Genomic DNA, 20,330 nt, shown 5'->3' with positions numbered 1-20,330 from the left:
AAGTACTGACTATCCCAGTTTGAACAAGAGTTCATTATTTCTAATTGTCACTTCATGTAGAAATAGAAGGGTTAATTCTGCCGACTGAATTCAGCCATCAGTCAGTTCACCAACAGGACATTGGGCCAACCGGCCCCATAATAACCAGTTGATGGATTGAGCTTTTCCTTAATCTAACACACAAAAGCCCCCCTGGATGTGGTCACTGCCAGAGACAAATCAAAGGTTACTTTGCTCCCGAGGGAGGAGTAGGACAAAAGTCTCTGGAAAATCTCTAAATAAGAGGCAACTTCAAACTAATATGTGAGAGCAGGTTTTAGAAGGGGAAGGACTGTATTAATTCACCACGGCTTCCCATCATCCAGCAGAGTGCTTAGAAACAGCAGGCATTCAATAAGTGTTTCCTGACTAAATGAATAAACTCTGTTCAGAGTGTTTCCATGTTAGTCTTTTTGTATATTTTTAACATCCTTCATTTTGAAATTCATATGTTGTTCTCAGGCATCCTTAATTGCTTCATGTGTGTGTGTTTCACGAAGCAGTGAGTGAACTACGCTACTATTTTTATCTGCTCGGCACCAACTCCCTCACCTTCTCGCAGCAGATGTACGCACCTCATCACAGAGACAGACAGGTAAACATGCTTGGCTAATTACACTGCCTCACCCCTTTGGCTACAACAACTGGTCCATGGAATTGGTACCAGCTCCAAGCCCCACCCTGAAAGTTTTCAAACTGGAGCCATGCAGGGAGTCACTGTACCATTAGTATAAAAGTCTTAAACTTCCACATGGAGTAAACTGGTATGATCGTCTTAAAACATTCCACCATGCAGGAGCACCTGGGTGGCTCAGTCGGTTAAGCATCCGACTTCGGCTCAGGTTATGATCTCATGATTGGCGAACTCGAGCCCCGCGTTGGGCTCTGTGCTGACAGCTCAGAGCCTGGAGCCTGCTTCCGATTCTGTGTCTCCCTCTCTCTCTGCCCTTCTCCCACTTGTTCTCTCTTTCTCTCTCTCTCTCTCAAAAATAAACACTAAAAAATATATATTAAAAAAACATTCATCCATCCAAAAGTGGCCTAACTCTTCTCTGCTTGAAGATGGGCTAACTTTGGTGACTTGCTTCAAGTGAATAGAATGTGGTGGAATTAACACTACATAATTTTGTGGATGAAGTCATAAAAGGCAACAGACTTTCCTCTGCCTCCCTCCCTCCCAGGACACTCACCATCACGCTCACCATCACGCTGTAAGGAAGCCGAACAGCCCCCATGGGAAGGCCACAAATGGGTGTTCCAGCCATAACCCCAGCTGACAGGCATCAACTGCCCAACAGGAGAGCTGGCCTTCAGATGACCCCAGGCTCCACTCATTCTGTGACCTTCCCTGGCTAAGGCCAGATGCAGCAAAGAAGAGCTCTCTCTGCTGAGATTTCCCCAAATTATAGATTTTTTTGAGCACAATAAATGCTGTTATTTTGATAAGCCCCTCCACCTGATGGGGGTCATTGGCTGCAAAGCAACAGATAACAGGAACAGATTTTGGTGCCGTAGCGAGGTTTTGTCATGACAAAACCCAAAACACGTGGCCACAGATTTGGGACTGGGCAGTGCCTGGAAGTTGGAAGGGCCCTAAAGACATAGGAGAAACGTGATTAATCTTGAGAAGGCTGGGGGTGAAGACGTCAAGGAGACAGAGGGAAATGTCCATTAGAAGCTGGAACGAAGAGCGAAAGTTTGAAAACACTGTTACCGGAGGTGACACAGAAACTAGAAAGTGCACCCACTGAGCTGGGTAGTCTGGAGAGGGAAGTCTCCAGGCAGGGGCCTGAGGGACCACCTGGCTTCTCCTTGCCAGCCACACTACAGTGTAAGAAGCGAGGAAGAAGCGAAGGAAACGACCTCCTATAAAGAGGTCAGGACTTGCTGGGCTTGAAATTAACACTGGTCCTCTTCCCCAGCCTCTTCAGATGACAAACAATGCTAAACCGGGCTCCCAGGCAAAGATCAACCCCAGAATGCTTCCGGGAAATATGGTCAAGAGATGAGGCCAAGAACGTAAACTGTAAAACCCTTTCTAAGATCTCGGGAAGATCACAGACCCTTCCAGGCAGTCAAACAGCCCTGTAAGAATCTGAGGACCATCGTTCCCCTACCTCACCTCCCATAAGCCTTACAGGGAGCCTGAAAAAGAGGCTATTCTTAAAGAGATCTGTGGGCATAGCTTTTGTCTGATGGAGTGGATTATAAATCGATTCATCTGAAACCCAAAACATTTTTCAAAGAATCATATCAAGCTGGAAAGAACAAGGAAAGTACAAGATGAGAAAAAGACATTTAGACCCCCAGTAAGTCCACTGCTTATAGGGGTGGGAAGCGGGCTGAGGGAACCACCTGGCTCCAAATTCAGGCTCCCACTTATGGACAAGGAAAGAGGACTCAGGGTGTGGAACCAGGAGCCCACGGGTCAGAGCTGAGCGCCATGGAAAATCACTCCCAGGCAGTAGGGATAAACCCTAATCAAGGAACTGGCAACAGAAGCCCAGCTGGATTTCAGAATTGCTGTGGACTTGTGGCTGCCAAGGACCCCCTATCTTCCCCCCTTTCTAGAACAAGTATCTATAGCAGGGATGCCACGCATGTCCCACCATCCTATGTTGGGTTTGTGGGGCGTGACAAGCTGTATCTTCAGTGCACAAGTGTTCTGAGCGATCATCAAGAGAAACTGTAGCCAAGACGCTGTGCTTGGAGAATCCTCCCTGGGATGAATTACACGTGGAGCCCCCGGACATCCAGCCTGAACCAATCAGCATAAACCACCTGACACTTGAGTGACCATCACTGCAGGTGATTCCAAGTCCCAGCCTTCAAGCACCGCCCCCTCCCTCCAGGTGATGTCTGGAGTAGAGACAAGCTGCACCCACTCAGCCCCACCCAAAATGCAGGTTCATGAGCAAAATCAATATTGTCCTTGTTTTTCTTAAACAGTTTTGTCGAACGTAATTCACATGCCATACAATGCACCCATTTGGAGTATACAATTCAATGGGTTTGGGTACATTCCATTAGTTTTTATAATGGTGGTAAAATATGTATAATACAAAATTTGCCATTTAACCATTTTTAAGCATACAATCCAGTGGCATGAAGTACATTCACAATGCTGTGCAATCATCACCACTTACGTGTCTAAAACTTTTTATCATCTCAAACAGAAACCGTGAGGCTGTTAAGCAGTAACTCCCCATTCCCTTCCCCCAGTCCCTGTTAACCTCCAATCTACTTTGTTTCTGAACTTGCCTAGTCTAGGTATTTAATGTAAGTGGAATCATACAATATTTGTCCTTTTGTGTCTGGATTATTTCACTGAACATAATGGTTTTTTAGTGTTTATATATTTTTGAAAGAAAGAGAGAGCACAAGTCAGGCAGAGACAGAGAGAGAGAGAGGGTGAAACAGAATCCCAAGCAGACTCCACGCTGTCAGTGCAGAGCCCAGTACGGGGCTCAAACTCACAAATGGTGAGATCATGACCTGAGCTGAAGTCAAGAGTCGGCTGCTTAACCGACTGAGTGACCCAGGCACCCCATGAGCATAATGTTTTTAAGATTCATCTCTTCTGTAAAAAAAAAAAAAAAAAAATAGATTCATCTGTGCCGTAGCATGTATCAGGACTCCATTCCTTTTTATGGCTGAATAATATTCCATTGCAATGGATATGCCACAGTTTGTTTATCCATTCATCTACTGATGGATATTTGGGTTTGTTGCAACCCCTTGGCTAATGTGAGTAATGTTGCATGAACATGAGCATACAAATATCTGTTTGAGACCCTGCTTTCAATTCCTTTGGGAATATACTTAGGAGTAGAATTGATTGGTCGTGTTTAGTTTCCTGAGGAAACACAATAGCACCGCACCATTTTACATTCCCAGAGCAATGTGTGAGGATTCCAATTTCTCCACATTCTCACCAATACTTGTTATTGACCATTTTTTTGATAGTAGCCATCCTAGTGGGCATGGCTTTGATTTGCATCTATACCTCAGCATTGTGGAGGATGTTTGCATCCATAATTAATAGTGATATTGATCTATAATTTTCTTTCTTGTGATGGCTTCGTCTTTGGTATCAGGATAATGCTGGCCTCATAGAATGAGTTAGGAAGTATTCTCTCCTCTTCTATTCTTCATAACAGTTAAAGAAGGGTTAGTGTTAAATTCCTCTTAGATAGATGATGGAATTAACCAGTAAAGGCATCTGGTCCTGGACCTTTTACTGTTGGAAAGTTTTTGATTACTAATTCCATTTCTTGACTCATTCTTCAGTCAATGTGGGTAATTTGTGCTTTTCTAAGAATTGGGCCATTTCATCCAGGTTATCCAATTTGTTGGCATACAAGTATTCATAGTATTCTCTCATTTTCATTTTTATTTCATACATTTGGGATTAATGTTCTCATTTTCATTTATAATTTTAGTTGTTCCCATTTTCTCTCTTTTTTTCTTCATCACTTTGGTTGATATTTTCAAAGAACTAAATTTTAGTTTTATTGATTCTCTCTATGGGTTTTCTATTTTCTATTTTATTTATCTCAGCTCTAATCTTTACTTCCTCCTGATAGCTTTGGGTTTAGTTTGCTTTTCTAGTTCATTAGTGTGTCAACTTAGTTTATTGATTTTGAGATCTTTTTCCTTTTTTTTTTTAATATAAGCATTTACTGCTATAAATTTTCCTCTGATTACTGCCTTGGTTGTATCCCATGAGTTCTGAGATGTTGGGTTTTCTTTTTCATTCACCTCTAAATGTTTTCTAATTTCTTTTCAGATGTCTTTTTTACCCATTAATTCTCTGAGTGTGTTCCTTAGTTTCTACATATTTTGTATACTTTCTAATTGTCCTTTGGTTTTCATTTTTAGCTTCACTGCATTGTGGTTGGAAATGATACTTTGTATGATTACAATCTTTTAAATTTATTGAGATTTATTTTGTGGCCCAACATGTGGTCTATCTTGGAGAATGTTCCATATGCACTTAAGAAAAATGTATTCTGCTCTTGACTGGGATGTTCTATATATGTCTGTTAAGTCTGGTAGATTTACAGTGTCAGTCAAGTCTCGATTGTCTAGATTTCTCAGCATTATTAAAAGTAGTATACTGAAGTCTCTAACTATAATAGAGAATCATATTCTGTTAATATTTGTTTCATATATTTGGGGGCTCTGTTGTTTGGCGCATGTATATTTAAAATTATAGTATCTTCCTGATGAATTGATGCTTTTATCAATATATCATGCCTCCTTTGTCTCATAACAGTTTTTTACTTAAAGTTTATTTTGTCTAATGGTATAGATACCCCAGATCTATTTTGGTTACCATTTGCATGGACTATGTTTTTCACTTTAATCTAATTGTGTCATTGGGTCTAAAGTGAGTCTCTTGTAAATAGTGTCTACTTGGATCATTTTTAATCCATCTGGCAGTCTCTACCTTTTGATTACAAAATTTTTTTAATATTTATTAATTTTGGTGGGAGGAGGTGTCAGAGAAAGGGAGAAAAAGGATCCAAAGCAAGCTCCAAGCTGATAGCAGAGAGCTCAGTGTAGGGCTCAGACTCAAAAACTGCAAGATCATGACCTAAGCTAAAGTCAGATGCTTAACCAACTGAGCCACCCAGGTGCCCCTTGATTACAAAGTTTAATCCATTTACATTGAAAGAAATTATTGATAAAGAAGAACATAGCTCTAGGGCACCTGGGTGGCTCAGTTGGTAAAGCATCTGACTTTGGCTCAGGTCACAATCTCATGGTTCATGAGTTTGAGCTCCACATCAGGTTCTGCACTGACAGTGCAGAGCTTGCTTGGGATTCTCTCTCTCTTTGTCTCTCTCTCTCTCTCTCTCTCTCTGTTCCTAACCTGCTTGAGCGTGCTTGCTCTCTCTCTCTCAAAATAAATAAATAACTTAAAAAAAAGAGAGAGGGACATATTTCTGCCATTTTCTTATTCATTTTCTGTATGTCTTTATTTTTCCTTCATTGCCTCTATTACTGTCTTCATTTGGGTTTAATTGATTTTTTTATACTGAACTGTTTTGATTCCTCTTGTGTATATTTTATTGATATTTTCTTTGTGGTTAACATGGGGTCTAAATTTACCACTCTAAAGCTAAAACAACATGATTTGAATTGATATCAACTTACCTTCAATAGAATATAAAAACTCTGCTCCTATACAGCTCCGTTCTTATTGCTGTCACAAATTACATCGTTTTACCCTGTGCACTCAGTATCATAGGTTTATAATTTATAAACTTTATGCATTTGATTTTTAAATCATGTAAAAAGTAAAAAGTGGCATTATAAACAAAAATATACAATAATACTGACTTTTATATTTGTCCCTCTATTTACCATTACTGACTTATTTATTTCCTCATATGACTTCAAGTTACTCTCTAATGTCCTTTCATTTCAACCTGAAGGACACCCATCAGCATTTCTTGCAGAGCAGGTCTAGTGGTAATGAACCCCTTTAGCTTTTTTTATCTGGAAACTTCTTACTATTTCCCTCATTTTTTTAATGTTTTGAGAGAGAGACAGAGTGCAAGTGGGGGAGGGGCAGAGAGAGAATGAGACACAGAATCCAAAGCAGGCTCCAGGCTCTGAGATGTCAGCACAGAGCTCAACACAGGACTTGAACTCACAAACCTCAAGATTATGATCTGAGCCAAAATTGGATACTGAACCACCCAGGCTCTCCTCTCCCTCATTTTTTTGAATGGCAGTTTTGCTGGGTATAGAATTCTTGATCACCAATTTTTTTCTTTCCACACTTTAAATATATCTTCCCTCTGCCTTCCCTCTCTACGGTAATGAGAAAATGGCTGCCAGTCTTATTGAGGATCCCTTGTATGTGATGAGTTGCTTCTCTCTTGCTGCTTTCAAGATTATCTCTTGGTCTTTTACTTTTGACAATTTGATTATGCGTTTCCCTGTGGGTCTCTTTGAGGTTACCTCACTTGTAGTTCACTGAGCTCTTGAATTTGTAGATTGATATCTCTCACCAAATTCAGGAAGTGTTCAGCCACCATTTCTTCAAATATTCTTCTGCTCTTCTCTCTCTTCCCCTGGTACTCCCATAGGTATATGTTGGTTTGCTTGATAATGTCCCTGTGGCCTCTGAGACAATCTTCAATTTTCCTCATTTTTTTTCTTTCTTCTCTTCAGACTAAACTATTTTAATTGTTGTATCTTAAGTTTGCTGATTGTTTTTCTGCCTCCTCAGATAGACTGTTGAACCCTTCTAGTGAATATTTTATTTTAGCTATACTTTTCAGTTCAGAATTTGATTCCTTGTTACAACTTCTATTTATTTATTGATATTCCCATTTTGTTCATACATCATTTTTCTGATTTCCTTTAGTTCTTCATCCATGTTTCCTTTACCTCTTTGAACATCATTAGGACAGCTGTTTTAAAGTCTTTAATAAATCTGAGGTCTGGGCTTCTTCAAGGATGGTTTCTGTCCATTTATTTTGCCTCTTCCAAAGGGTCATGTGTTTCCATTTCTTTGTACGCCTTGAGATGCCTTGTTGAAAACTGGACACTTGAATATTATAACGTGATGACTCTGGAAATCAGATTTTCCAAATCCCCCAGGTTGTGGGGCTTTCTGTTGTTTTTATTTTGTTGTCATCAACATGTTTGAAGGCTGAAGTAGTCCATCTGTTTAGATACTTTTCCAAACTATTTCTGCAAAGACTGTTCCTTGAGGAGTGTGATCACTGCAGTCTCTGTTTTTATAGCTAGTGTTCAGCCAGTTTTTAGACAGAGATTTCCTCAAATGGCAGAAAAAAAAATCAAAAACAGAAAAGAAAGCATGGGGGGGGGGAAGCAAAAAAGAAGAAACACACACAAAGACACCAAAACAAACAAACAAATTCCTCTCCCAGTCTTTGCAGATTGGTTCTGTGCCGGGGTATTCTTTCAACACTTCAGCAGGCCTGCCCTGAGCCCCAGGATCATCCTGCGAATGAAAGCTTAGGGTCTTCTCGGCTCTTCTCTGAGCATGTATCTTGCCCTGAGCAAGCAGGTGGTTTTCTAAATTTCCCTACATACATAGGTGCTTCTGAACTTCCCAAAGATGTGTCCCAGGTGTTTGGAGTTTGTTAGTTAACCTGGCAGTGTTTTCAAGCAATGTCTGCCATTTTTCCAGTCTCTGTCCTGTGTTAGCCAAAACAGAGACAAGCACTGATGTCTGTCAATTTGCCAGCACTTTGAGGAGATAAAACATGAAAATTTCTATTCTGTGCCAAGTGCTCCTTCCTCTGGAACTCAAATACATTTTTATGAGTGAAACTAGAAAGAAAGAGAGAAAAGCAACAAAACCAGAGGAGAGCCCCCCAGGTTCTCCTGGCAAACCTCTCAGACTCGAGGAGCCCCCTTCCCCCAAGACAGGGCACAGTCCCATGGCTGCTCGAACACAGAGGCAGAAGTGAGTCCACTCACAGACCATGAAGGCTGAGTATAAAGAAAAGTCACAATTCTTAAAACCCCGGGTAAACCATGGGACAAACACAATCTCATTCAGATCCGATTTCAACAAATCTCATTACAACAAATCCTCCACCTCAGTGTCAATCAAACTTCCCTAATGACTTGGCCATCGGTTTATGAGAATTTAGTGATCACCTCCTACGTGCCAGTCCATGCGCTGTTCCAACTGGGTCCTGCAATGATCCATTTCCAACAACAGCCAGCTTCACATCTCACGTCCAGATAATCAAACCGTCGGACGGTGGCTTTTACACCCCTCTGCGTTCTCTAAAATGCCCTTCCAGACGCATCCTCCACACCTTCCGGGCCCGTCCTCCTCCACGGGGCTGGATCCTCACCTACCCCACCTCCGCAGAAGTAGTTCCTCCCCTTTTGGAACTCCCTCTGTTTACATTTTAAGAGACGTGTTACATGCAACGTCACTATCATTATCGTGTACCATGCTATCTCCCCTCCCGGGCCATAAACTCCCTGAGATGAAAATCCTAAGGACAGCGCCCGGGGGGTCTTTAAAAATGGCCTTGTGTCTTCCTTGTAGCCCATCTGTACTCCAGATCGGTTCTCTGGACAGCTAGTGGAGCATCCTTTAGAAACAGGAGGAACGGAGTCTCCACCGCAGCCCTACTGGGTCAGAAGGTGCATTTAACACACGACGCAGGCGATTCACATATACGTTAAAGTTTGTGAAGCACTGTTATATACGAGATGCTCAGTAGGAATTTTGTTAAATAATGAGCCAAGTTCTACACACAAGTCTTCCCCACATGCACCCCGCCCAGGGGACTGCGGATGAGCTGAGTAATCCGTTCTCAGGCGGCAAGAGTGCTCGGCCCCTGCGCTCACTGAGCATGCCATCGGGGGCGCCTATGCGCTTAGCAGCAAGTAACCCACTCGTTCATCACAAAACACTGACTGACTCCGGCCCCACTACACGTTTCATCAGAATATTCACCTCTCCACACCCTGAACCAGGTTTGCAAGGTTTGCAAGTTTAAACAGAAAGGGGGAGGTATGTGAGTGGGTGTGTTAATTACCTCCAGGGGTGCTTGCCCACAGACTCCTGGTGGATCAGGAAGGACTGAGCCCCTGACCAGCCTCTGCCTCTAGAATTCAGCCACAGCCCAGTCGTCCAGCAAGTAGATCCCTGCACCCGTGCTTTCTCACACCCCAGTCTACCTCCCAACCATCCAGAAGGCCTGTGAAACGCGGAAGGCCCATCCCACCCCCAAACTTGTCATTCGGGAGACCTTCTCATTCTTGACACAGAAATAAGAAAAAAAAATGCAGACGGAAACACTACACAAAGGTGTCTTTGTTCCTCTGGCTTCCCCGATGAGGCATATCTTATCCAACTGTGCTCCCTTGGGTGTTTCAGAGCTCTCTGGAGAAAAGACGGAAGAAGGGAGGCCTTTGTTTAATGAAGCCCACTGAGGAAACCAAGCCCGGAAAGCTCACCAGGCCTCGATCAGAAAAAGAGGGCCTGGTTTTCCACTTGTGTCTTCGGCTTTGTGTGTTAGAGCAGAGCTGTGCGCTAACGGCCCAGGCCAGAGACAAGTCATTTGGGCAGCAGTAGGGCGCTTCAAACTAGGTTCCGTTCACAGACAAAAGTCAGCAGTGCAGGCACTGCTCATGTGCTCCCCGCCTCCAGCTGTGCCGGGTTCGTGGGGGGCCCTCACCTCAGACCCGCCTCCTCCCTCACAGCCAGCACCCTCCCCAAAATCAAGACAACCTGTAGAAAGAGCGGTAGAGTTTAGAGCTCTCCTTCCTCCCACCCGGGCATGCTCTCACCCCCACCTCAGTGGTAAATGTACTGACAACGCGACACAGCACCAGCCCCGAGTGTTTCTAGAATAGGATTTGCCACCTCCTTTTGGAGATCACTCACACCACTCATGTGGTGCCCCAGTGCCAGCGGGCTGTGATGTATTCATTGGGAATACAAGAATACGGGTCAATAGGGCTGAAGACCCAGGCCCCTAGGCTAAGAATTCTTAAGCCTACATTCCATTTCCAGACCAGTCCTGAGTGTGCTGAACCTGGTTATCCCCAGGACTATCTATCAAATTCATAAGTGTCTGGGGGAACCAGGGATGTTAAGCCCTCTCTCTTCCCCAGATCCAGCAGAAATGGCTATGAATTCTTGCAATCGGCATTCAGAATCCTGAACACTTTTCCCGGGCCAACCATCCCTGAAATCCTTCCTTCAACCCAGTCTGCTCTGTGTCCTCTAAGCTGTCACATCAGCCCTTTCTGCTCCAGCTCCTACTCTGGGATGGTCATGTCAACTGGTTTTTTCTGGTATCTGGACAACTACTCCATCTTCTGGTCTCATGTTACTTCTCCTTTCTAGCAAACATTTGGGTCCATCGACATGGGAGTTTGGTACATTTGACCCCTTTGGCACAGGCTGGCATTTCTTAAACTCATCTCATTTTCTCTCTCTGGTCCTGGAGAGTATAAAGTCAAAAAGCTCCTGGAAGGCTTAGATTTACAGGCATCCTAAGATCAGATAAAATGTGCCCAGGGGTGCCTGGGTAGCTCAGTTGGTTAAGCATCTGACTTTGGCTCGGGTCATGGTCTCATTGTTCGTGAGTTTGAGCCCATGTCGGGCTCTGTGCTGACAGCTAGCTCAGAGCCTGGAGCGTGCTTCAGATTCTGTGTCTCCCTCTCTCTCTGCCCCTCCCCCACTCGTGCTTTCCCTCTCTCTCTCAAAAATAAATAAACATTAAAAAAAATAAAACTTAAAAATTAAAAAAATTAAAAAAAATTTAAAAAAAATTAAAAAAAAATAAAATTCCTGCTACCTTACCTAGCACATTATAGGTATTCAACAAAGAGTTTTTTTGATGAAGGAATAAATTATAGATATATCACACTTTAGGCAGGCAGATGATGAGGTAATATAACTGTCATTGTGCAAGTACTCCAGGTATTTCTGGATGATCAACAAATTAATAACCCAAGTGATTAATGTGCAGAAAGTGCTTTGAAACCCACAAAATAATAGTGTGGTAAGACAGCGAATTGTTACTGGGTGGAGGCGATCAGAGGAATAGACCACATAATTCATTGAGGTATAGAGAGCAGGTATGAATGAGGATAAAAGAGAAATGGGACATTCCAGAGAAAACGAGAAATAATAAATAAATAAATAAAACTCACCTTTATCATAATCATCATCCTCAACTGCTTTTTCTTGAAGTTTCTGAAGCTTTAATCTTAAGGATTTTACCTACATTGGTTTGAAGGGGGGGAAAAATGAAAGCCAAATTACAATAGCATTCAAGCAAACTTATTTTCTTTTAAGCCCAGAACATTTCGAAACTATTTCAAAACTGAAATTCTTTATTCTCCTTTAAAAAAAGAACCACAAATATACATTTTTCCCATGCCAGATGCATTCATTTCTCAAAAAAAAAAAAAAAGTTATATAAAGAGAAAGTGTAATTTGAGTATAAAACCCACAGAAAGAGAAAGTTATTTTAAACAAAAACATCACATTGTACCCTTATCTGCATGGGGGGTAAAATGCATAATACAAAGGACACAAATTTCCTGACCTGACCAAGGGCTCGTCGTTCTCAAAATCACATTAAAATTATGAAGATAAACACACTGAGACTGAAAGAGCAGCCAAGACAAAGGAGAACGTGAGCTTCCACTCGGCAGGCTGTCCCGCCGCCTGGGTGACAATTACGGGAAGCACTTCATAAAACCCTTCTAGAAACCTAGAAATGGCATCGTCTTATTTAACCCACGTGGAGACACAATGATCCCATCGTTTGTCAGAGAGTGAACAGTACATTCATGTTTAATTATTTTTCTTCTCGACAGGAGGCCCAGGGATCTTCTGAAGATGGATCCGTGGCCTATCAGTGAGTGGATCTGGCCTTTCTCCCCGGAACACACCTTCCTCCCATCCTTTGCCTGCTTCACACCCACATGTCCTTCAACGCCCAACTCAAGTGTCTTCTCTCCAGCCTGTGTTAAAGGTCCTTTCTCCATACTGCCTTAGGGACCTGTCCTTGACCTATTCGTATGACCCATTTAACAAATATTTACTGAGTGTCTCCTCAGTGTCAGCCACCAGTTTGAGGTGTCGAGGGTACAGCACAAAATTCTAAGTGTCTCTCAACGTGCATTCTTGTGCAGGAAGACAAAAATCAACATAATGAGTACGTTTTATGGAGCCTTAGAAACTGATGAGTGTTAGGAAAGAAGAAACACCGTAGAACCCAGTAAAGGGCATCAAAATGCTGGCAGACAGTGGGGCTGCAGTTTTAAATCAGATCTCGCTGACATTTGGGCAAAGATCTAAAAGTGGTAAGAGGGGAAACCTGGGGGCTCCCAGAGAGAACATTTCAACAAAGAGAAGAGTCAGAGCAGAGGCTCCGAGCAGAAGTGTCACTGGCCTTACAAAGTAGAGGCAGGAGACCACTGAGTCTGAGGTGGCTTGGCTGAGTGGTGGGGGTGTCAGGGCTGTAGATGAGGAGGTCAGAGAGGCGATGGGGAATGCATCATGAAGAGACTCAAAGACATTAAAAAGTTCTGATGTCACGCTGAGGGTGAAGGGGGGCAGCCAGGGGGCGGGGGTGGGGTTTGAGCCCAAAGTCCATGATCTGATTGAGGTTTCAACAGCTTCACTCTGCCTGCGGTGGGCAAGGGCAGAAGTCAGATGCCCAAGGGAGGCCATGGAAATCACCCAGGAAGGAGGGGACAGTGGCCTGAATGAGAGTGGGCACAGAGAAGACGTTGAAAAGGGATGTGATCCTGGACACATTCAGAAAACGGCTGTTGGAAGACAGAAAATTTGCTAATAGATCACAGGTAGGGGGTGAGAAAGTCAAAATAAGGCTGGGTTCTTGGTCTGAGCTTGCGGGAAGAATGGAGTTGCACGAAATTATCGTAGTACTCAGGACACCACGGCACAGCTATTGTTTTGTTTTGCCTCCATTAACCCTTGGGCGTCTTGAGGGCAAGAACTCTTTTCCAGTCATGTAGAAAATGGCAGTGGTCAGTCTTATTTGCTTCTCCACTGCTCTGGGCACATGGAAAGATTACACTTCCCTCCCCACCTTGCTGTGCGGCTGCAAGCGTTAGAGGTCACTTCTGCACTTGGCATTGAATTGCTCTTGTAGGGTCCCTTACTGTTTTCCTCCTTGTCCCAGTGACTGGCTCACATGTCCAGGTGGTGCAGGCAGGCTTCCTGAGCAACCTTGTGGAGTGGATCCCCCAACCACCTCTGCGAAATGCGACTTTTAAGCAAAAAACACAACTTTGGCCTGTGAAGACTCGGATATCGTGTTGCTGTCTGTTACTAACTTATTCTAATAACAACCTCCTAGGCCAGGCACAAGTCAGTCAGTAAATACTTCCTGAATGAATGAATGATTATGTTAACCTCTTTAGCCTTGATCTGCTCCAGATTACAGGTGCAAATTTTACCGGTGACGCAGGGGTACATATTCGGGATGGAAGAAAGTCAGCATGGGCGGTTCAACTGCCTTGCAAAGTGTCCTATTACCATCGCCACACCCATGAGGCGGTGTTATTAAAGTTACTGGAGCTGAAGCAGAAGAACTACAGGAAAGAAAGTCAAAGACAACTTCAATCGGGGCGCCTGGGTGGCTCGGTTGATCGTCCGACTTCGGCTCAGGTCATGATCTCATGGTTCGTGGGTTCAGACCCCACATCAGGCTCTATGCTGACAGCTAGCTCAGAGCCTGGAGCCTGCTTCAGATTCTGTGTCTCCCTCTCTCTCTCTCTAACCCTCCACTGCTCATGCTGTCTCTTTCTTTCTCAGAAATAAACAAAAACATTAAAAATTAAAAACTTTTTAAAAAAAGCAAAGACAATTTCATTCATAGCCAACATCCACTTCACTTTGTCCCCTTCAACCAATGATCCCTGTAGGACACCGAACTGATGCCCCAGGAGATGTTTGAATGTCTATCTTTGCTGCAAGCAGAGCCCCCGATGGTCATGTCTCATCCAGTGACACAACCCTATAAGGCAGGCAATTTCTCTCTGTGTCCCCCAGCTTCCAGAAGCTCAGGCAGGGCTCACTTACAAGATTCTCGTCTCTTCCCTCCTCTGCACACCCAGTTAGCATTTCCTTTGATCACAATTTTCTCAGCCCATGCAATCCCAGGCAATGTCCCTGGGTGGCTATTTCTAAACAGCATAAAACACACGTTCTGTCAATCCTCATTCATGGCCGTCGTGTTCTATAAAGTCACGGGAAATGCTCAGTTAGCAAATACGAAACCATTGCTTCCCGGGGAAACGAGGGTTCGGCTTCTGAGAGCCTCTGATCACACCTTTGCCAACTGATCAAGATGTAACCTTGTTTTACGTGTGCTTCCGTTTAAAGATGCCTTCCATAATATTTATTGCTCGTTCATTAACACAGAACTCGCGGCCCCCAGCGCTACAGCCCACGCCTGAACAAAGCTCATTCAACACATTTCCTGCGTAAGGCTCAATGCAGCCTTCTTGCGGCTGGGAACGCGGGTCGGCATGGCAGCCCGAAACTGGTCGACCATTTTAAACAGGGAAATGGCCAACAAGAAGCACTAACTAGGCCACAAAAAGGATACACCTCAAACAAGAAGGTGGAATCACCTTGCTCAGCCTCAGCTGGGAAAGTGCACATCGTGCAACTCAACTTTCTTTTTTAAGTTTTGTATTTATTTATTTATTTTCAGAGAGACAGAGAGAGAGAGCATGAGCAGGAGAGGGGGAGAGGGAGAGAGAGAATCCCAAGCAGTCTGTCCGCTGTTAGCACGGAGCCCGATGCTAGGCTCGAACTCACAAACTGCGAGATCATGACCTGAGCCAAAATCAAGAGTTAATGGACGCTTAACCGATTGAGCCACCCAGGTGCCCCCAGGCGACTCAACTTTTTAGCCACTCTGCACACGTCTGCAAATGCCCAGGAAAGCACTGGGAGCATCGACTTTGGAGATGGCGATAAACCGTAGAAAGTAAGCAAATTCGTGAATATAGGAGCCACAAATGCTGAGGACCGGCTGCATTGTAAAAGGAGCTAAAACTCAAATTCCTGAGACTTGCTTTTTTTACTTAAAGGGCAAGGGAGAGGGGATTTAAGGAATTAGAATATAGTATCTGAAAGGCCCCAAAACCCCAGAACCCTAGGATCCCCGTCTTTCAGAGGACATTTCCCCAATCCTGAATGTCCCTCCAGTACCTTGAATGAGCAAGCTGGAGCCTTTGCACAAACATGATACAAATAGAAGCACACTCCCCTGAAAAAATACCAGGCCCTCCTCATGCCAGACCAGTCCAGCTGTCAGGGGCCTTGTCTTCCTATTGAAACCCTATGCCCTGGACCTCGTTCTTTCTGTCACTTCTACCACACTGAATAAAGCTAATTCCTCTTCCACATGGCAGACATTCGAATAATTGAAAACAGTATAGTGTCACCGCTGTTCATGTGTTACTTTACCGTAAACAAAGGTGCTTAAGCTACAGATATCATTTGAGACAAGAGTTTGATTTGAACTATGGGGAGGAGGGGGGAGGGTGCATTGTTTTTCTTGGACCCAAATTCTCTTGTTCTGAGCTATGTCTCTAATGATGATAATGACCAATATTCTGGGCACTTGCTCAGTGCCAGACCCTGTCGGGAGCACCCCGTAGGTGCAAGCACATCCACATGAAAATCTGATGAGGTAGGTACCATGGTTTTTTTTTTATCTCCGCCTTCTAACAAGAGCCTCTTAAGGCACAGAACAATTGGGGCACCTGGGTGGCTCAGTCGACTGAGCATCCGACTTCAGCTCAGGTCATGACCTCACGGTTCGTGAGTTTGAGCCCCTCATCGGGCTCTGTGCTGACAGCTCAGAGCCTGGAGCCTGCTTCAGATTCTGTGTCTCCCTCTCTCTCCGCCCCTCCCCTGCTCACACTCTGTCTCTCTCTCAAAAATAAATAAACATTAAAAAAACTAAAAAAAAAAAAAAAAGGCACAGAACAATTAAGCAAATTGCCAAAAGTCACACAGCTGGGGGGGGGGGAGAATGCCAGGCTGCCACCCAGGCCGTCCCATTAACTTGCCACACAGCAGGGCCCCGTGGGATTGCACACACGCCCACAGGCCCCGGCAGGTGCCCCCAGGCAGCAGGGCTGACCTCTTCCAGAATCCCACCGGTGCAGGCGCTGCCCCAGGCGTGCAAGCCTCAAGTGTGAACCAGGAGCCACCTTACCCTTCTTCCCCACAGTTGAAACACCTCTCTAGTGGACTGTGACTGATTAATTATTTTTAAAAGCTGCATTTGGATGATAAAGGAGCAAGGAAAAGATGTATCTAGGATTGACTGTATTTTTTTAAGTCAAAAATCATGAAGTCCAAAAGGTAAGTCAAGGTGGCTTTCTGCAGTCAGAACCCCCGGAATGCCAACTTTCAGGCCCCGAAATGACCCGGTAGTTCAGGGAACTGGCAGCGTGAGCCCGCGGCGTGGCTGGGCTCCAAGAGCCACAGCTGCTCAGGATGTCACAAACTCCAGTTTATTAAAAACAAGATTTTCAAGGGGCGCCTGGGTGGCTCAGTCAGCTAAGCGACTGACTTTGGCTCAGGCCCTGACCTCCGGGTTCCTGAATTTGAGCCTCGCATCAGGCTCTCTGCTGTCAGTGCAGAGCCTGCTTTGGATTCTCTGTCTCCCCCCCGCCCCCCAACCCCTGACCTTCCGCAGCTCATGCACTCCTTCTTGCTCTCAAAAATAAACATTAAAAAAAATTTTTTTTTCAGAAGGATGTAATTTACCTGCCGGTAAGAGGAGTTAAAAGAAAGGGAAAAATTCTCAGTGTCACCAAAACCCAGCAAGCTGAATCATGTGGACTGCAGAGGAGTCACTGCCAAGGTGAGGTTCTGCTTATTCGGCTATTTGGGATGGGGAGAAGCTGGTCATTATAACGGCATTCTACTTTTGCTTCACTTGCATCAAAGCTTGAATTTTTGAGATGGAGAAATACACATATGTTGTTGAAATTTGTTAAGAGAGATTTTGGCAGTAAAGTACTGAAAACTGACCTTTTGAGTTGGAATGATAATACAAACCTCCCCTTAGTGCCTGTGACCTTGTGATTTGTCATAAGAAATACATATTTGGTCTTTGTTCATTTCTGACACAGAGCGCTTAAAACCCTAGACATTTCCTGTGAGGAGGGCAATAAAGTTATCTTTTGTTATGTTAAGAAGGTGACTCTTGGAATCCGAGACCTAAGGCTGTGGGCTGGTTGCCAGGGGAACCAACCTCGTGATTGGAGAGGAAGGAAGCTTATAGCCCCATCCCCCTCCCCCCCCGCCACCTCCTGGGAGAATAGAGGGGCTGCAGGTTGAATCAATCCCAAATAGCCAGTGATTTTATCAGTGATATCACTACCGCCTATGTAGTGAAGCCTCCATAAAAACCCAAAGGACAGAGGCACCTGGGTGGCTCAGTCAGTTGAGTGTCCAACTTCAGCTCACATCATGATCTCACGGTTCGTGGGTTCGAGCCCCATATCGGGCTCTGTGCTGACAGCTCAGAGCCTGGAGCCTGCTTCAGATTCTTTGTCTCCCTCTCCCTCTTCCTCTGCCCATCCCCTGCTTTCGCTCTCTCTCTCTCTCAAAATAAATAAACATTAAAAAAATTAAAAATACCCAAAGGACAGCGTTGGGAGAAATTTCAGGTTGGCAAACACGTGGACATTCAGGGAGATCGGTGTGCCCTGTGCCTCTCTTCTGTCTGGCTGATCCTGAGTTAGATCCTTCTATAATAAATACATAATCTATTAAGTAAACTGCTTCTCTGGGCTCTGTAAGCCTCTCTACAAATTAATCGAACCCAAAGAGAAGGTGGTCGTCAGAGCCTCCCATCCATAGCTGGTGGGTCAGAAGCACAGGTGATGGCCTGAACCTGAACGGGCATCTGAAGAAGAGGCAGGCGGTTAAGCTGTGGGATCTGTTACTACCTCTGGGTACACGCAGTCAGAATCACGTTGAGTTACAGGACACGCAGCTGGTGTTGGAAAATTGTTGGTAGGGGCAAACCAGGGTTGGAATGGGTCTTCCTACGCCTTAGCCAGTCGATCCAAGAAAGTTGCCAATTAAGTCTCCGTGGTCCCTCTTGACAAGATTAATTCTTTCACTAAAAACAAAAATGACCCAAGCAACCGCTGAGGGCCAGGAAGTATGCTAGGCTTCAGGCATCCAAAACTGTCCCAGAGACGTGGCCTGTGGTTACAGGGCTCATGGTTGAGTACAGAACTCGGAACCTCAAGCAAATGATTATTAAATGTGAGGAGCGCTATAGGGGGCCACATCCAGAGTGCTAGGGGAGCAAAATGGAAGGAGGGATTCGCCGGTCCAGAGGGGGTAGGAAATGTCTCACAAGGAAGTGGCTTTAGACCCACACCAAGGGGATTACAGGAGCTTGGCAGATGGAAAAGTGCAGGAAGATCATTCTAGGCAGAGAGAAAACGGTAAGCGAAGGCCTGAGGCACAACTCTCCCTGGTGTCTTCAGGAACAGGAAGCAGCACCAGATGGCTGAGCCGGCAGGGGTGGGGCGTGGGGGTAGGCTGGAGCGGGTCCGGAAAGGTCTCAATTAGCAGGATAAGGGACTTGGCTGCCATCCCCAGAAGAGCAATGGACCATCAAGCGTTTGAAGCCAAGGAATCACACTCTCCCACCCGTGCTCCGGAAGGTAACTCTACTGGCATGCGGGGGGGTGAACGGGGCAAGAGAGACACAGGAGGAAGGGACATCGCTTATGAAACCCAGGTTAAAATAGCAAGGACTTGAACCTGGGCAGAGGCCGAGGCCGTGAGAGGCACGTTGGCTGTAGGACTAAGAAGGCTGACCAGATGTGGGGGTGAGGAGGAGGGGGAACTGGATGGATTCCATTCATTAAAATCAGCAAGTATGTATCAAGAGCAGGGCCCTTTAGAACGGGTTTGGTGGGGAAGACAGCGGCATCCGTATTGACAATCTAACTCCGGATTCTGGGCATCGCATCCACGGGGAACAGAGACCTGCGTGCATATCCCGCCGGGCTCTGCAGTCTACCGGAGCTGAGGTCCCTGTGGGCTAGATCAGGGCCAACAGCGCCAGGAGCATCAGGCCAGAGGTAAAGAACTGAAAGTAAATGAGGTGCGGGGCACCTGGGTGGCTCAGTCGGTTAAGGGTCCAACTTCGGCTCAGGGCATGTTCTTGAGGTTCATGAGTTCAAGCCCCACGTCGGACTCTCTGCTGTCAGCACAGAGCCCACTTCAAATCCTGTCTCTCCCTCTCTCTCTGCCCCTCCCCTGCTCTCTCTCTCTCTCTCTCTCTCAAAAATAAATAACCATTAGGAAAAAGATAAAAAGAAAGTAAATGAGGTGCAATGGCTAGAAACGAACATGACCTTCACACTTTCGGGTTCTTCTCCCAAATGCCTGATGAGCGGGCACTCACTTCCTTACATACATGTACAAATGTATGCACACGTACACACAACACAAGCACCCACATCACACGCACACACAGCCCAGGAGGAAAACACAGCCTTGCAGCAGGACGAGCCACACAGTGCAGCGTGTCAGCCATGAAGCACTGAAGCCTGGGTCTCCAGGAACTTCTCGGGAGAACCAGCCTGCAGGCCAGGTGCGCTCCTAGGACAACGGGGTGAACAGCACTGCCCCACTGCCAGGGCGTGCGTGCCTACGGTCAGTCCCCATCTCCAAAGCCCCGGCACACTCGCTGCAGCCACAGAACTCTCCTGTGCGGCGTCACCAC

At 45.2% G+C, this 20,330-nt stretch overlaps 1 protein-coding gene across 1 annotated transcript in view; it reads right to left on the bottom strand.

Annotated features, from left to right (window-relative positions):
- Positions 1 to 20,330, bottom strand: part of DISC1 (DISC1 scaffold protein) — a 315,034-nt gene that overhangs the window by 287,016 nt on the left and 7,688 nt on the right. Inside the window, 1 exon segment of the mRNA XM_039241275.1 lies at positions 11,719 to 11,788. Within this exon segment, the coding sequence (XP_039097206.1) occupies positions 11,719 to 11,788 (70 nt within the window).

This window comes from Hyaena hyaena, unplaced genomic scaffold (genome assembly GCF_003009895.1).
Source record: "Hyaena hyaena isolate Hyena2069 unplaced genomic scaffold, ASM300989v1 scaffold_193, whole genome shotgun sequence".
Taxonomy (NCBI): domain Eukaryota; kingdom Metazoa; phylum Chordata; class Mammalia; order Carnivora; family Hyaenidae; genus Hyaena; species Hyaena hyaena.
The sequence above is the reverse complement of the archived record's forward strand: the minus strand, read 5'-3'. Positions and strand labels throughout refer to the sequence as shown.